This window comes from Megalobrama amblycephala, linkage group LG14 (assembly GCF_018812025.1).
Source record: "Megalobrama amblycephala isolate DHTTF-2021 linkage group LG14, ASM1881202v1, whole genome shotgun sequence".
Lineage (NCBI taxonomy): Eukaryota > Metazoa > Chordata > Actinopteri > Cypriniformes > Xenocyprididae > Megalobrama > Megalobrama amblycephala.
In genome coordinates, this window is record NC_063057.1 from 1,545,926 (window position 1) to 1,562,867 (window position 16,942).

Sequence of the window (16,942 nt, forward strand, 5' to 3'; positions counted from 1 at the left end):
TAAAATCTGAATTTTTTTATATCTCACATTCTGACACAATTAAACTCACAATTGCAAGTTATAAAGACCAAATTCCAAAATATAAAGTTGCAATTACCTTTTGATTTATTTTATGACTTACAATTCTGATTTTTTCCTTACAATTTCACGTTAATATCTTGCAATTTACTTTTTTCTTGCAATTGTGAGTTTATATCTCACAATTTAGACTTTGTCTAAACTAGGATTTCTGAGAAAAAGTCAGAATTGTGAGTTATAAACTTGGAATTGTGAGAAATAAAGTCAGAATTGCAAGATATATACAGAACTGTGAGAAAGTCACAATTACTTTTTTTTAAATCTTTTTAATTATGTGGGGGAAACAAGCTTCAATAACAATCAGATTCAAACCTGCAAAAAAAAAAAAAAAAAACTTAATAAAGAGAACAAACCAAATAACATAACAAAAAATATTTTTACTAAAACTGAACATTTACAGATTTAATTTTCCCAGACAAGTCATACATATTCCTCTCCAGCCTAAAAACAAACCTTTACACGCACACTCACACAAGTTTCGTTTGGAATACAACAGCGTCAGAGCAGGTTCTGTCAGATAGGCCATGATTTAGACGGGTTCACCACATGCTTTTAATGAACTCAAGAGTTTCACAGGAAGAAAAAGGTAAAAAAAAAAAAAATTCACATCATTTTGTCCCTGACCAAGAAGCAGCATATATGCAACCCATGTTAACAGCCCCTCTATGCCCCGTAACATAAAAATTAACTAACAAAAATGAACCATCCACCTGGGTGTAGGGCCTGGATCCAGTGAAATCCACTCTAATAGACACTGTACTACCCATTCTGACAGGGTCCAGTGTAGTGACCACGCAAGGGAAGCTGGGAAGGCCCAGGCCGTCACCACACATCATTTCCTGGCCGAACCCAGAAGCAGAGAGATCATATAGTGGAGCGAACATTATCTCTGAGCTGAACCAGGAACACACCCCACACTCACCCAAACGGCTGCAGTAGATGCTTTTGAGTCGGAATTTTTTTCGTTTGCTGTTTTAATTTGTCTGAGAAAGTGTCCTTTAAATGCAAAAGAAGACAGGAGGAGATTGTTCCACTTCTCTCACTTGATGACACCTTTTCCTTCTTCTAAACTTCAATGTTATTGCCGGCATAAAGCCTGGTCCATGTTCGGGCTGCAAGAGAGAAAATAACATCAACACTGAATAACATTTAAAGGCACAATATGTAAGTTTCGCCACTAGAGGTCGCTTATTCAAAACAAAGGCGTAGCTTGATGACGCCTTGATTTCGCGGAATCATGGGAGGTGTTGTTTTTAAGTCTACAGCCGGTGGAAAGAATCCTACGGGATTCATGGATGAGCTGATGTATTAAAGATTTATTAACATTACTGTAGTATGAAGCAGGGTTTTGGAGCTGAACGAGGCCACTGGAGCGAGTGTATCCAAACAGTTGCTCACCTGTCTAATAATAAACATAATATATTAAAGTGTCTTTGGTGTTTCCATATTTCCTACAAAATAAAAACGTAAACCGACGGTAACGCGGGTATGATGTCAGTGATAGGCGACGCACAGAAACAGTCCGTGTCCTGGTTAAAATTGCTGATTTTTCTGGATTTAAACATTTACGATAATGTAAGTACACAAGTCAACAAAATATATAACACTGTTCTAGTGGTTTTTGGATATTTTAATCCAAAAATCGTACATATTGTGCCTTTAAATAACAAAACAAATCGTTGTGTACTTATTACTTTATTATTATTTATAATTATTGTAATATATATATATATATATATATATATATATATATATATACACACACACACAAAAAGTTAGCACAAAAAAAATCTCTATTTATACAACATTTTAGTTGGACATTCCTGTAACATTCGTCAAGAGTTAAATGTTACTAGTTGTTTCAGAATGTTCCGAGAAAATTTGAAAGTAACGTTCTAAAATGTTTGCAAAATGGAATGTTTCCTTAATGTTCGAATAACCAAGAATTTTTTTTTAAAACTGTGCGTTTTGAACAGTCAGAACACATTCAGAAATAACATTTTCATAACTTAACGGGAACATTAGTAAAATAATGTTATTAGAACATTTAATCGTGTAAATGTGTAGGTCTGTAATTTAATGTTACCAATGCTTTGGCAATGTTATTTTTTTATTTATTTTTTTACATATCAATAAAGTTAGAATCTTGAAAAGCTCAAACACCCTCAAGAACAGCAATTAATATCATATTGACTTTATTTGGGTGAATCTCACAAAACCTACCAGTAAAATGACTAATACAGTAATGCGAACTGGAATAACAAAAAACTTGCATGATTCTACAATAGGATTCATTATTATAATGTGAGCTGAACAAGTTGTGACATTCATCCACTTTTCTACCAAAAAAATAGCATAGTACTTATATAGCAACATAAAAAGCCCAGCTAGTCCCACATATCTGACCTGTTTCAATGGCCTGAGCCTCGTTGCTCTTCCACTGCTCAGCTACATCATTGGCCAGTGGATCATCAGGGTTCGGAGCGCTTAGTAAAGCCTGGATAGAGAGCAGCACTGTACGGATCTGGAGAGCTGGAGACCACTTATCTACAGGAGAGTAGGAGGTGAATGTGAACATTAGCCATATAAAGACTACAGTATCATATTTGATACATAGAGGCCTGATCAACAGGATCAAAACATGGCTGAAAAAGCTGCTGCAGACAATCATCTACAGTCCTTCTGTCGTCTGATCAATAGTTAACTGAAATATTGCGTAATATCATTGCATATTGATATTTTTCCCTCCATATTTTCACTATATCATACTATATGTAAAATACATCATCAGATGAGACACCTTTCAGGATGTCCAGACAGATCCTCCCCAGTTTGTCCACATTGGGGTGGTAGATTTTGGTCATGAATCGGACCTTCGGAGCAGCCATGGGATATTCCTCTGGGAGGAACAGCTCCAGTTTGAATGTCCCACCCTCAAAGGGCGAATCCTGCGGACCAGCGATGACCACGTGGAAATATCGAGCGTTCCCCTCGTCAGGCTCTGCTTTGATTCCCGGCACAGGCTCGGCCATCAAGCGCTGCGTCTCCTATATAGGCACATACACAAGGTCATGGGTTCGATTCCCAGGGAATGCATGAATGGATAAAATGTAATGCAATGCAAGACGCTGCCAAATGCATAAGTATAGATGTAAAAAAATACAGATAAAGCAGCTTCACCTTTATTGCTTTCAGTTGCTTGGAAACAAAGTGCATTTAGAAAGTATTGGGTTGCTACAATGAACCATTTCAAGATAAAAACTGTTATTGGGTCAATGACGTGACGCGTAATTTTTTGGTCCAAAGGCCTTAATAATTATTTTTAAAAAAACAAAGATATGACATCCAAAGTATGTAAGGTAGCACAACTAGGTCTCTTTTATTGAATCCAAAAGGTTTTAATTATATTTTGCTACATATAAAGGTATTTTAAAGATTTTGAAGTGCCAAAAGGTCATTTGGTTTAACCGTCCAAAGACCAATACAGCCATTTCATTTGTGATTAAAATATTTTAAAAATGTAATAAATGTACATAATTTTTATTCTGGCATGATTTTATAAAATTTTATAATATATCATATAATCATTTTATAATACATCATATATTAACATAGTGCAAAATGGTATTAAAATTATGTGTAGAAGTCGTTGCTTTGTTACGAGAAAGAATGTCCGGAAAAATAAATTTAATTGATGTCATTCGTAATAACCAATTAAGGGACCATTTTGGGTCAAGTCATGTGGTCAATATCATGTGACAGGATGTGACATCATTCAGACACCTGCAAAGTACCACATGGTCATGAAGCAAAGTAACTAACTCTCTTTCAAATATTTGTAAAATTCATGTTTTCACTTGATCATACGCATGTCCCGAAACATCAGGTCATTTGGTATTGTTCTTTTGTTAGCTAGCTAGATATCAGCCTGTTAGCATTGTTTGAAAATATGGTCATTCGGTAAAACTGAAATTTTGGTTAAACCGAATGACTTTTTTGGTGATAAATTTTGTCCATCTTGTAAAAATGACAAAAGCAGTGTTAATTGATTATAAAAACCACATAATCTCATTGTTAACACTTAATAAAACTACAAAATGAATTATATCTACATTATGTTTTTTTACACTTTCAAAAACCTTATTCGTCAATGACCCTAATAAAGTTTGTCAAACAAAAAATCATGGAAAATAGTCACACTTCTGTTCCTCACTGTAAAAAAAAAAAAAAAAAAAAAAAAAAAAAGAGCGCATTTCATCTAAAATTTCATCTAATGAAAACTTTTGGTACTGCACCCAAACAAAATCTTACTGAAAGCTAATTTTTTGAGATATAAAGCTCAAATTTGGAACACAACTTGTTTAGATGTATGGCTTTGATTTTCTTGTCATTTTAGAGTAAAAAATGTTTTTGAAAATATATATTCCATATAAAAATTTAAAATAGTATTTTTGTGCAATTTTCATAAAAATAAGCATAAAATTCTGTAACTTTTCTTAAGTTAACTGTTTAAACTTTTTTTTTATTTCAGCAATAATTTGCCAAGTGTCATCTTTAAAAGGAGATCAAAATTAAAGGGTTAGTTCACCCAAAAATGAAAATTCTGTCATTTATTACTCGCCCTGATCTTCAGAACACAAATTAAGATATTTTTGATGAAATCCGATGGCTCAGTGAGGCCTCCATAGGGAGCAATGACATTTCCTCTCTCAAGATCCATTAATGTACTAAAAACATATTTAAATCAGTTCATGTGAGTACAGTGGTTCAATATTAATATTATAAAGTGACGAGAATATTTTTGGTGCACCAAAAAAACAAAATAACAACTTACTTAGTGATGGCCGATTTCAAAACACTGCTTCAGGAAGATTCGGAGCGTTATGAATCTTTTGTGTCGAATCATGATTCGGATCGTGTGCCAAACCGCCAAACTGCTGAAATCACGTGACTTTGGCACTCCGAACCACTGATTTGACACACTGATTCATAACACTCCGAAGCTTCATGAAGCAGTGTTTTGAAATCGGCCATCACTAAATAAGTCGTTTTTTTTTTTTTTTTTTTTGCCGCACCAAAAATATTCTCGTGGCTTTATAATATTAATATTGAACCACTGTACTCACATGAACTGATTTAAATATGTTTTTAGCACATTAATGGATCTTGAGAGAGGAAATGTCATTGCTGGCTATGCAGGCCTCACTGAGCCATCGGATTTCATCAAAAATATCTTAATTTGTGTTCCAAAGATTAATGAAGGTCTTACAGGTGTGGAACGACATGAGGGTGAGTAATTAATGACAGAATTTTCATTTTTGGGTGAACTAACCCTTTAAGTCTGTGCTCGAAAGACCGTTTAAGTTGGAAATTTCAGTTTCAGCTCTATGCTCAAAAAGTGAATAAATGGATAATAACTACAGTGTAAATATAACTTAGTACCATAAAATCCCCTAAAATACAAAATATTATATAAAAAAACATTACTGAACTAAAAAAAAATAGTACATTCATTTCATAAAAAAAAATTCTGTCATTTTTGACCAACACTTGAAGAGCACCAGAGGGCAATGTTGCCAAGTCTGTGGTTTTTCCGCAGAATTGGGCTACTTTAACACTATTGCCGTGGGTTGTTTTTCATGTCCGTGGGTTGAAGCGACTTCAAATGACATGATATTTAGTCCCTGAAATGCGAATTTTGCCCCCTGGAACGCAATTTTTTACCAGGGGATCCCCTCTAAAATGCGATTTGGGCTAGTTTTGAGTAGCAATTGGGTGGGAATTTGTTGTGAAAACCTGGCGAGCCTGCCAGAGGGTTAAAGATGAACAAAACCCCCAAATGGCGCATCAAAACTGTGGTTGGTCTCTTTAAGCGTCAGTCAGAGTAAGTGGGCGGTTCTTGGCAAGAATGAGCTGCAGTCAGTGTGGATCAGACTTGATGACAATCAAAATTCTGGCAATGCAAAATTAGGAAGGTGTATATAAAAAAAAAACAAAGGGCAATGAACTAATCTCCATGCGCTTAATTAATCATACATTTACTTTCTGAGTAGTTCAGTTCATTTCCTGATTGCATGTAAACTCTCATTGCACAATAAAGCACAAAATGTCCACCTGCAGAAAACACTAACACACATTTCTTCAGTGTTTCGCACTGCAGCGCATCTGTAAACATGTTCATGTGTCACGCAGCGGCTTTAAACACACCCAGAATCTCTCAGCTGACAGGAGCATCGCTGTTCGCTTACATTACTGGCTCTTTAACAAACCTGAAATATCTGATGACATTAGTCCATGTTGCTCTTTTTATTAAGGCTATTTCCCCCATATTTTATGAAACGTGCATGTTTAAAAACAGTGTGCGCGCGGGAGCCACCCTGCTGCAGCGCGAGCTCGGGCCAGCAGCACGTGCCGTTTTCCCTTATTTTTAACGCATCGCTTTTGCAGCGCGTACAAATACCGCAACGGAACGCACAAAAGAAACATTATGGGAGATATACCTTAATAATCCTGCGGGGCAATCCAGCCATCTTGTTTTATTAATGCGGTTTGCACCGTGGCCCGCTCCCTACTCCTCGCGTTGAGGTTGACAGCGCATGCGCGCACGTCTTCCGGTAAACGCGTCATCATCCGCTCCAATGGGTTTTCTGGGAAATGTAGTTTTCTGGGGAAATGCGCGTTTACTTTTTTCCCCCCCAAAAATCATAATACTGTATCATTTAGATTTTATTTCATTCATTTGACTTTTTATTGTTAATTTCCTGAGCATCTGTTCTGATTATTTTGATTATTTTAAAGTTTGTTTTATGTAAAGCATTGTAAATTACCAATGTGCTATATATGATCTCACTTCTGAAGTTTTATATTATTTCATATTTATTTTGACTTTACAAAAAATGTATGTTTATACTACGTTAAATGCAATTATCTGAGGTAATCAACTTTAAAATATTAAATCGCATTAAAGTCAATCATTCAATTGATATTTTAGAAGTTACCATATGATCGACCATGAATACATTATAATACACAACACACTGCATCAACAGCCGAAGCAAGGGTTTATTTAATGTGTAGCAGAGCATGTACAAAGAGTCAATCCTATACTAAACAAACATCAGAGAAGACAGGAAAAGCATCCAGAACTATCGGTCTTTGGGTGGATTTCGGTTTCGGCGTCTGGTGTGATACCTGAGAAAGACAACAAACCAGTTCATCAGCACAGCAACAGCATTTTCTACATCTGAGCCGTGTTTTTGTATTGCACAGAACGCAAACTCACTGTCCGACGGGGTACCAGCGGTGTTTGGTGGTGTAAAACATCTTGCTCAGTTCCTCGATGGTCGGGGCCTTTTTATTATTTAAAACCTCTTTACCAAGTCTGGCTTTCAGCACCTGCTCATGAGTCTCTGCATGATCACTGACGGCATCTGGTCTGACAATCGGCTACAACAAACACACAAACATCACTATCAAAACTACACAAAGGATTCTGCTCTCTTTCTGCACATGCATGAGGATTTATGTGAGTTTACAAGAAATACACACCTGTGTGAGCTCATAGGGTACGTCTTCTGAGGGATGGTAACACACTATTGTGTTTCCATCAGATGTTACTGCGATTTCCACATTACTGAAACACATATGACACATTTTTAGGTAAACATCTGATACAGATGACGCCTGACGTACAATAACTGCAAATGCATCATAATGTTGAACAATTAAATGCGCATTTATAAAGAATGCAAAGGTTTAAAGGGTTAGTTCACCCAAAAAAAAAAAGAAAGTTCTGTCATTAATTACTCACCCTCATGTCGTTTCAAACCCGTAAGACTTTCCTTCATCTTCAGAACACAAATTAAGATATTTTTGATGAAATCTGAGAGATTACTGTCCCTCCCTCCATTGACAGTCTACGCAACTACCACTTTCAAGCTCCAGAAAGGTAGTAAAGACATCGTAAAAGTAATCCTTGCGACTCCAGTGGTTTAACCTGAAGCGACGCGAGAGCTTTGTTTGCACAAAAAAACAATTTACCACTTTACTTACAAAATATTAATCTTCAACGCGCGTTCACAAGAGCACCGCGATGCATGCTATGTTGACACCAGAGCAGAGAGGCTTGAAAGTGATAGTTCAGTGTTGCCATGTCCGCTACTTTAACAATGTTGCCAACTTTGCAGAAATATAATATTTCATTTTAAACTACAGTTTTAGTAGATTTATAAGCTGTTTAATAGGCTAAAGAGTGAAGAATAATTCGCTGGATAATGTTAAATAACTGAATAACAAACAAAACATTTTATTGCATTTCTCAACTGGTATGTTATATCAGAATTATTAATAATGTTTTCGTCGTTCTAGATTATGAAATATCAAAGTGCTGTTTATCTATGCATTTACACAGAACTATACTCAAACTGCAATCGCTCGCGGAGATAATAATTAATTTCCATAGAGTTGTGTTTACTTGGAGGTTTATTAGTGAATTAATGGTTATATAGTAAATGTTTATATAATTACGGTGTTTTAAACAAGTGAATCTTGATAAAAGTTACATGCGGTGGCTGAGCATCGACCCAATAGTCTTCACAAGAATACTGATGAGCAGAGAGAATTTAATTCAGCGCTTTTATTTCCAACATGTGCTCATTCATGGCTGTATTATTTAATTCATGCACTTGAAGGATTATCTTACGTGACTCTGTGAGCTTGTGTCTATTTCTTAAAGACAAGCTGCATAAACTAGCTACATTTCAGGCATTTATGTAACACATCTAATTTGTGCATTAATGGCTGTTATGTTAAATAAAGTTGACTAATTACAGCAAAGCAGGTAAGTATATTTTACCTCTGCACGCCGTTGTCTCGTCTCCCCTCAGATGTGCTGTAATGGCGATCCTGCGTGCAATTCTCAACACACCCACAAGATGGCGGCGTTTATCGGTAAATCCGATATTACAAAACCGATATACGATTATGGTAAAATGCGAAAATATCAGTAAATCGATATATCAGTCGATCTCTATAAATAACATGATATTTAGCCCCTAGAATGCCAATTTTACCAGGCGAACTCTAACAGATATGCAGATTTTACCCCCTGGAATGCGATTAGGCTAGTTTTGGGCTAATTTTGAGTAGCAGTTTGGCGGGTTTTGTTGTGAAAACCTGGCAAACCTGTGGTAGTTGCGTAGACTGTCAATGGAGGAACAGAAATCTCTCAGATTTCATCAAAAAGATCTTCATTTGAGTACCGAAGATGAACGAAAGTCTTACGAACATGAGGGTGAGTAATTAATGACAGCATTTTCATTTTTGGGTGAACTATCCCTTTAAATAATAAACACTGACCTGCTGTCGTTAATGGATGGACCTCTAAGAGTAGATTTGTTGTGGGATGACAGAAAGATTCCTGCTAAGAATGAAAAACAGTAATTTTTTTATCCTTTTCCTATAACCTCTGAATTGAATGCAAACAGACACAAGACAAAATAGCACAAAATTAATACGGTTTGGAAATGTCACAGTGTTAAAGGTTATACAGTACAGCACAGTCCTGTACTCTGACCGTGTTACAACAGTAGTTACACTTTAGATTATTTATCAACACAATGTAATAGTTTTTCTGTATGAGAGAGCTCACCTCTGAATTGTTTTATATTTCTGCTGGTGTAAAACAGACTAGCAAGCCTGCTGATGTGACCCGACGCCATGCTTTCCGCTCACGGAACTGAATCGGTGGAAGAGAAATTAATGAGAAGACGGAATCTGAAGTGGGCGGAACACAACAGTTTTGTGAGGTTTGCGGTCTTTGTTACCGCATTAATCCACGTTTTTATTCTTCCTTATGTGTTTTGTTTACTTTTGTGGTTATAATCCGAATTGTCTAGCAATTCGATTCAAAATATGCCCCGAGATTTGAATTAAGTTCAACGGGGAATTCAGTCATTTGAACTTTAGAGCGCCTCCTAACGGTAATAATCAAGTGTGCTACACAAATATTCCTCCGGCTAGGAAACAGTCCGCGCTCCTGGTCGTTCAGACGGTTCAGACAGATAAGTTACGTTGTGAGAATTAGATTTAACAATTATTTACAGTAAAAATTTGGTCTTTCAGCCCACTGAAGGGCCGCGAAACATTAATATGGATAATCATAATGCATTTAAAAATCTAATATTTGCATGACGCATGTCAGTTTTAAATATTTAAGAACAATTATTTTAAAGGAGGAAAAAACTTACGCCAACAGTACCGCTATTGCCCACTGGAGGGCAGCATAGAGAAAATTAATTTCTGAAAACATCAAAGTATCTGATTTGTTTAACTATTACAGAAATAGACAGTTCTCTTGGATTCCACAGTTTTATTAATTGTTATTCTTATAACAACTGCAATTTTATAATCCCAAAAAATGGGAAATCATTTTTAGAAATTATTCATAATTATTCATACACTTCCTAAAAAGAGGAAATATGGAAAGAAAGTTATATCTGCAAGCGTACAGGAGATATTAAGATTCCCTCTTAAAGGAAAGCACAGTCTGTTCAGCGTCAAACATTTGTTGAAGACAGCAAAGATCTGATATCGGCATATATATACAGTATATATATCAGATAAACAGTAAGAATCTTTTCGTAACGCTTCATCTGATGGCATAAATATGTTTTTCATATTGAAAGTTGCTGTTCATATCATTCAGTATGAAGCAATGATCCATGATTCTCCGTCTTCTGTGCTTCATTGATTCAGTCTCTCGTTATGTTGGTCATTATGACACCTCCATCTCACTGCTGGACGCTCCGGATACTGTGTTCGCCACCAAACGTTCCCGACTGCCGAAAACCTCCGCAACTGGAGACAGAACAGACTACAGTGAGCAACAAAACAAGCAAATCATCAAGAAAACCCTCACGGCTTGAGCTTCATACCGGCAGCGACGTCGCTGATGTCCCACACGCGCAGCCCGTCCCTCTGTCCTCCAAACGCATAGACGAAGGGAAGATCCGGACAGCAGGAGCCGCAGAAGATCACACCCTGAGAGAGAGAGAGAGACAGACAGATGTTAAAGCATGGTTTCACTCGCTCCTGCTGCTCGTACGGAGGAGATACACTACCATTTTCATGTCTCTGGAGTGTATCAGGTTGGGTTTGTTTCCTAGGATGTCCCAGATCTTCACATGTTTGTCCGCTGAAGACGTGACCAGACAGCCGCGGATCTGACTGCTCAAGTCCATCCCTACGGCAGAGGTCAAACCGGGGTCACGTTTAATATGGTCATTGAGATATTATTATAGTTTTTGTTAATATTTTGAATTATTTTTTATTTTTTATATATTTTGTGTTTTCATTTAAATTTTAAAGTTTAAATTATTTTGGGTTTTTTTGTAAAAAAAAAAATGTTTTTACATGTCTATTTATTAATTTTTATTCCAGTTTTAGTTATTTAGTACATTGCACAAACAAAAAATGTTGCATCAGCAACTAGCTGAAATAAAATGTTTAATAAAATAAAAAAAAAATTTCTTTTCAGTTAAAATTGATTTTATTTTAAATGATAAAGTTATTAATACAATTATTAATATTTGTTAATAAAAAATATTACAAATATAATAGTTTATTAATATTTTGAAGTTATTTTTACATTTATTTAAAAAAAAAATCTACATGGTTTTTTAATATTTTGAATAGGTTTTATTTTTATATGTTCTGTTATTTTAATTTTAATGTTTTATTTTTTTTCTTTCATTTTTATTAGTTTTTTTTTTAAATGCATCTACATGGTTTTTAAATTTTATTTAATTTTTTAAAATATTTTAGATTGTATAGATTTTATTTGAATATGTTTTGTTTACATTTTCATTTTATTGTTTTAGTAAAAAAAAAATTTTTTTTTTTTTTTTTAAATGTCTTCGTGTTTTTAAATTTTTAATTCAGTTTTTTTTAAATATTTTGAATCAGTTTATTTTTTATTTTCTGTTTTAATTGTAATATTTTTGCAAAAAATGTATTTTAGTTTCTATTTAAAAAATATTATATATATATATATATATATATATATATATATATATATATATATATATATATATATATATATACACACACACACACATAAATATACACACATGGTATTTTATTTCAATTATTATTTCAATTAATTTTTATTTCAAGTTAAACTAAACTGAGAAATGTTGCTTTGGAAAATAACTGAAAGAAAAAAAAAAATATTTCAATTTATTTCAGTCAGTGTTTATTTTATTTCATTTTATTAAAAAAATACTGTTTTACTTTTAGTAAAATGATTATTTTAGTTATAGTAGTGAAATTGATATATTTATTTTATTTATATTTTCTGTTTTCATTTTAATTGTAGTTAAAGTTTTAGTCATTTAGTTGCGTTTCTTTTATTTATTTATTTTTTAATATTTCAGTTTATTTCAGGTAGGGTGAAGGTGTGGTTTTAGTTTTAGTAAGCGATAATAACCCTGATCTCAGAGCGACTCTACAGACCTGAAACCTCTCCGTCGTGAGCTCTCAGCGTGAACACGGGTTTATCCGAGCGAGCGTCTAGACAATAAATGAAGCCGTCCTCTGTACTCGCCTGCAACACACATCACAAATTACTCAAGGTCAGAGTTCACAAAATAAACACACCGAACGGCTCAGCTGCTCACCAGGAAGTTGCACGGAGAGAAATGGTCCCAAATGACACGCTCCACCTGCCCGCTGAAGCGCCAGATCCGATGGCTGTCGTTCGGACTGCGGCAGTCGTACAGGATCGCTGACCTGTGACACACAACGCTCTGATTGGTCAGACTCAGTCGTGCTGCGCTCTGATTGGTCAAGTCATTTTCTACATCATGACCTACTTGTCGTATGATCCACTGATGAGAGTTTGAGCCTCAAACGGGTGAAACTTCAGCGTCTGAACCTGTGATAGATAAGAGAATATGATACTTGATTCTGATTTCTATTTCAAATAAATGCTGTTTTTTAACTTTCTATTCATCAAAGAATCCTGAAAACAATGGTTTCCACAAAAATATGAAGCAGCACAACTGTTTTCAACATCAATAATAATCAGCAATGTTTCTTGAGCAGCAAAGCATCATATTAGAATGATTTCTGAAGGATCATGTGACACTGAAGACTGGAGTAATGATGCTGAAAATTCAGCTTTGATCACTGGATATAAATTACAGTTCACAATATATTCACATAGAAAATGGTTAATTTAAATTGTAAAAATATTTCACTATTTTTACTGTATTTTTGATCAAATAAGTGCAGCCTTGATGAACAGAAGAGACTCTTTATAAATGGTGGTGTGCATCATCCCCATCATCTCATCACTGAGCCGGTGTGTGTTTGTACCTTATCCGTGTGTTTCTTGAGAGTCGCCGCTGGTTTTCCCTTCTCCAGATCCCACAGGATCACTGTCTCATCTGCAGATGCGCTCGCTAGAACATTCCTGCACCAAAAACACTCCATCAGACACCGATGACGGCATGAAGAAAAGCAGGCGGTGTTCGGAAACGCTCAGACGTCTCACCTGACCAGTCTGTTCCAGGACAGATCCAGCACAGCATCCGAGTGGCCGTCGACAGGCTCAGCCGCCTTGGAAAAATCCAAAAAAAATCACTCATAAACATCGGACATCACAGTGGAACATTCATAATGCTAAATTCAACACATTAATGACTAAATTCAGCATATAAATAGCATGAAATCCAATGGCAAATTATTTTTTATGGAATATCTCGGTAAATGATTTATCGGTGCACGTCATTCTTTGTTTAAATTTATGTTCCTTGAAATCTTGAATCAGAATAACTATTGCAGCATCTCTTCTCATCTCTGATGATGAGGGCGGGGCATCCTGTCACTCACATGAGATCAGCCAATAGCAAACCACAACCATCCAATAAATTCCCTACTGACAAAATCAAGCCCCGCCCTACATTTGTTCTTGTTTGTGAAGCCGTTTCACTCTGATATAGGTCACAATAGAGAAGAAAAGATGAGCACCTTCTTTGCTTTCTTCTTTTTCTTCTTCTTGCTGCCGAGGGAGAAGGCCGGCTCCAAACAGTCGACCACATCCAGATCCCAGACGTCAATCACAGGCGTCATGTTCCCCACGGCTGCGTAATTCCCTGGAGCAAACACATCAACACACTCTTACCTTCTACATTTTTCAATCTTTTAAGCAAATTTTCCTGCAATACAAAATATTTACATATTCAAATATTCACCTTGTGCTTCCTCTGGGCTGGGGTCAAAGTTCAGCCACTCCACACACAGCGGATACGCGGGCAGCAGGATGTCATGATGCACATACAGAGAGTCTTCCTCTGAGTTATACACTGAAAACACACACACACACACACACACACACACACACTTCAGGGTTATTATAGTTAACTAGAACTAAAACAAACAAAAACACGTGTTACTTGAAATAAAATAAAATAAAAGAGAACTATAAAAACAAACTCATTGTTGCCGAAGCAACATTTCTCTTTTTCTTCTAATTTAACGACATTAATATCAAATTAATAAAATAGATTGTATTAATTAATAAAAATGTAATACAATTAATAGAAAACTAAACAACCATTTCTCATTTCCATTTAGATTAACTCGATTAATATCAAATTAATACAATAGATTTTATTAATTAATACTTAAACTATATAAACTTTTCTTATTTTCATATCAAAATACATTTTAATTAATAAAAACTTAATAAAATAAATAAAACATTTTTATTTTCATTTAGTTTAACTTGATTAATAATATAAAATTAACAAAACTAATTTTATTAATTAATAAAAATATATATCTTATATTCATTTAGTATAATTTTATTAAAACAATTTGAATATGAAAAATGAATAAAAACTATATAAACATTTCTCATTTTCATTTATTTTAACTTGATTAATATCAAATTAAAATTAATTTTATTAATTAATAAAAACTTAATATAATGCATAAAAACTATATAAACATTTTTCATTTAGTTTAACTTGAATATCAAATAAAATGAATTTTGTTAAATTTTAATTTTATTTATATAATAAATAAAAACTAAAACATTTCTCATTTTCATTTAGTTTAACCTAATTAATATAAAATTAATACAATTATTTGTATTAATTAATAAAAAAATAATAAAATTAATAAAAACTAAATAAACATCTAATTTTCATTTAATTTAACGTGATTAATATTAAAGTAATACAACTATTTGTATTAATTAATAAAACAAATAATTAAATTAGTAAAAAATACATAAACATTTCTCATTTTCATTTAGTTTAACTTGAATAATATCAAATAAAATTAATTTAATGTATTAATATAAAAATTAACTAAAAAAAAATCATATATTTTATAACATTTAAAAAAAAAAAAACTAATAAAAGTAACAAAACACAAGAAAATTACTTATTATTAAAAAGAAAACAGAAAATAGAAAAATGAATTCAAAATATTAAAGAAAAACTATAACAACATGTGAATGATCATAAAGCTGCAGGTCACCGTAAACATCCAGGTTACAGCAGTCTTTCTCCGCTCGTCCGGCCAGAATCAGGTTATCAGTGGATTTGATCTGAAAATCGTCCCGCTCGTACTGATCCTAAAAAACACAGCGCAGGTCACACACACACACACACACACACACACTTCCAGAAACCGTCCCATTCCTCAAGATGAGTGTGTTTGTGTTTCTCACCGTGTCTTTGATGGTGATGTACGGATCTTCTTCATTGGTGCCAAACACTGTCAATCCTGCCAGACTGTCTCCAAGATTTGATGCAGCTGCAGAAGAGAAGAAACGCTGAACATCCAGAGGAACTGATTTTCACCAACTCTACAGGGAACAGGGAAAGAATAACGTGTGCTCGTCACATACCGATGTCTTCTTCATCATATTTGTCTAGTCCGTACTCTGCGAGCTCATCATCCTCCTCCGGCTCATTCACATCTTTCTCCTCTTTTATTTCTTCACCATCCGTCGGAACAGCTGATGCCTCTTCACTGACCACACCTTCGTCGACCTCCTCCTCCTCCTCATCATCATTGTGATCCCTGGAGAGATAACATAGAAGTTTCCTAAAATTAACAACCTGAACATATACAAAATATATATCTTATAAAACAATTTTGACTCTAAAATTGCTGGGAAATCAAAGTTGTGCTCCAAATTTGAAGTTGATATCACAATAATCGCCCGCCGACGGATGTAACGTACCGTTATCATGGTAACATACCGTCCAATTTCAAAACCGTTTTTTAAAGGATAAGTGTTTCTGTTTTATATTATTTTCTGAAATATCTGACAATAACAGCACACTAAGTGTCCTGCTACAGGGACACTGTTAGTTGACATGCTAATATTGGCAAACTTTAAAATGTAACGTATCGCGTGCATAAAACCGTGTCAGATTCAGTCCGAGCAGGTAAAACTTACTGTAACTCATCTTTAGCCTCTGATATGATGCGCTGCAGCTCTTCTTTGCTCAACTCGACCTGTGATGATGATTTTATTCGAGTTAAAACCCAAACACGTGTGCGATGCCACAGAAACATGCAGTATAAACTCAATCACGTGACAGACTCACTTTATCAGGCGTTTCTTTAGCGACTCCTCGCTTCACCCATCCGACACAAGTTATTTGAGAGCTCATGGTTGATTTGTACAGATTTATGGTGTTAAAACACAACACGAGGATTCCCCGAGCTGCAGTCGTCACTGCGACGCACAATGATGACGTCACAACAGAAATAAAATTGCTTAGAGCGAAACGTTCCGCTTCGTCTTAAAGGGATAGTTCACAAAAATTAAAATGACGTC

At 34.8% G+C, this 16,942-nt stretch overlaps 3 protein-coding genes across 4 annotated transcripts; all 3 read right to left on the reverse strand.

The window, feature by feature from the left end:
- Positions 1-435: 435 nt before the first annotated feature.
- On the reverse strand, positions 436-6,734 carry ube2nb (ubiquitin-conjugating enzyme E2Nb). The gene is made up of 4 exons (XM_048154412.1): positions 6,579-6,734; positions 2,879-3,125; positions 2,485-2,625; positions 436-1,190 (listed from the first exon to the last, which is right to left on the reverse strand). The coding sequence occupies exons 1-4, from the start codon at positions 6,606-6,608 to the stop codon at positions 1,144-1,146; spliced, it is 465 nt and encodes a 154-aa protein (XP_048010369.1). The 5' UTR covers positions 6,609-6,734; the 3' UTR covers positions 436-1,143.
- Positions 6,735-7,122: 388 nt separating this feature from the next.
- mrpl42 (mitochondrial ribosomal protein L42) lies at positions 7,123-9,999 on the reverse strand. 2 transcript variants are annotated; one of them, XM_048154414.1, is made up of 5 exons: positions 9,728-9,999; positions 9,436-9,496; positions 7,627-7,711; positions 7,361-7,524; positions 7,123-7,269 (listed from the first exon to the last, which is right to left on the reverse strand). In XM_048154414.1, the coding sequence occupies exons 1-5, from the start codon at positions 9,795-9,797 to the stop codon at positions 7,224-7,226; spliced, it is 426 nt and encodes a 141-aa protein (XP_048010371.1). In that variant the 5' UTR covers positions 9,798-9,999; the 3' UTR covers positions 7,123-7,223. The 2 variants fall into 2 exon arrangements, with proteins under 2 accessions (XP_048010371.1, XP_048010370.1); XM_048154413.1 differs by having other exon boundaries at positions 9,436-9,499.
- A 433-nt stretch (positions 10,000-10,432) lies between these two features.
- Positions 10,433-16,876, reverse strand: pwp1 (PWP1 homolog, endonuclein). The gene is made up of 15 exons (XM_048154411.1): positions 16,710-16,876; positions 16,559-16,617; positions 16,001-16,176; positions 15,821-15,906; positions 15,628-15,724; positions 14,334-14,444; positions 14,110-14,234; positions 13,634-13,698; positions 13,456-13,552; positions 12,951-13,012; positions 12,756-12,867; positions 12,592-12,682; positions 11,199-11,320; positions 11,013-11,118; positions 10,433-10,935 (listed from the first exon to the last, which is right to left on the reverse strand). Exons 1-15 carry the CDS (start codon positions 16,773-16,775, stop codon positions 10,853-10,855), a joined length of 1,458 nt encoding a protein of 485 aa, XP_048010368.1. The 5' UTR covers positions 16,776-16,876; the 3' UTR covers positions 10,433-10,852.
- Between the last annotated feature and the right edge of the window lie 66 nt (positions 16,877-16,942).

Excerpts from the sequence above, each read along its gene's own strand:
- ube2nb (XM_048154412.1), bottom strand. The coding sequence starts at position 6,608 with ATGGCTGGATTGCCCCGCAGGATTATTAAG. Across the intron at positions 3,126-6,578 it reads TGCCCCGCAGGATTATTAAG|GAGACGCAGCGCTTGATGGC; the intron begins GTATATCTCCCA and ends GTGCCTATATAG. Across the intron at positions 1,191-2,484 it reads GGCTCAGGCCATTGAAACAG|CCCGAACATGGACCAGGCTT; the intron begins GTCAGATATGTG and ends TCTCTCTTGCAG.
- mrpl42 (XM_048154413.1), bottom strand. The coding sequence starts at position 9,797 with ATGGCGTCGGGTCACATCAGCAGGCTTGCTAGTCTGTTTTACACCAGC. Across the intron at positions 9,500-9,727 it reads AAATATAAAACAATTCAGAG|CAGGAATCTTTCTGTCATCC; the intron begins GTGAGCTCTCTC and ends TTTCATTCTTAG. Across the intron at positions 7,270-7,360 it reads CGCTGGTACCCCGTCGGACA|GTATCACACCAGACGCCGAA; the intron begins GTGAGTTTGCGT and ends TGTCTTTCTCAG.
- pwp1 (XM_048154411.1), bottom strand. The coding sequence starts at position 16,775 with ATGAGCTCTCAAATAACTTGTGTCGGATGGGTGAAGCGAGGAGTCGCT. Across the intron at positions 16,177-16,558 it reads GAGGCTAAAGATGAGTTACA|GGATCACAATGATGATGAGG; the intron begins GTAAGTTTTACC and ends TTATCTCTCCAG. Across the intron at positions 13,699-14,109 it reads AAAAGAAGAAAGCAAAGAAG|GCGGCTGAGCCTGTCGACGG; the intron begins GTGCTCATCTTT and ends GATTTTTCCAAG.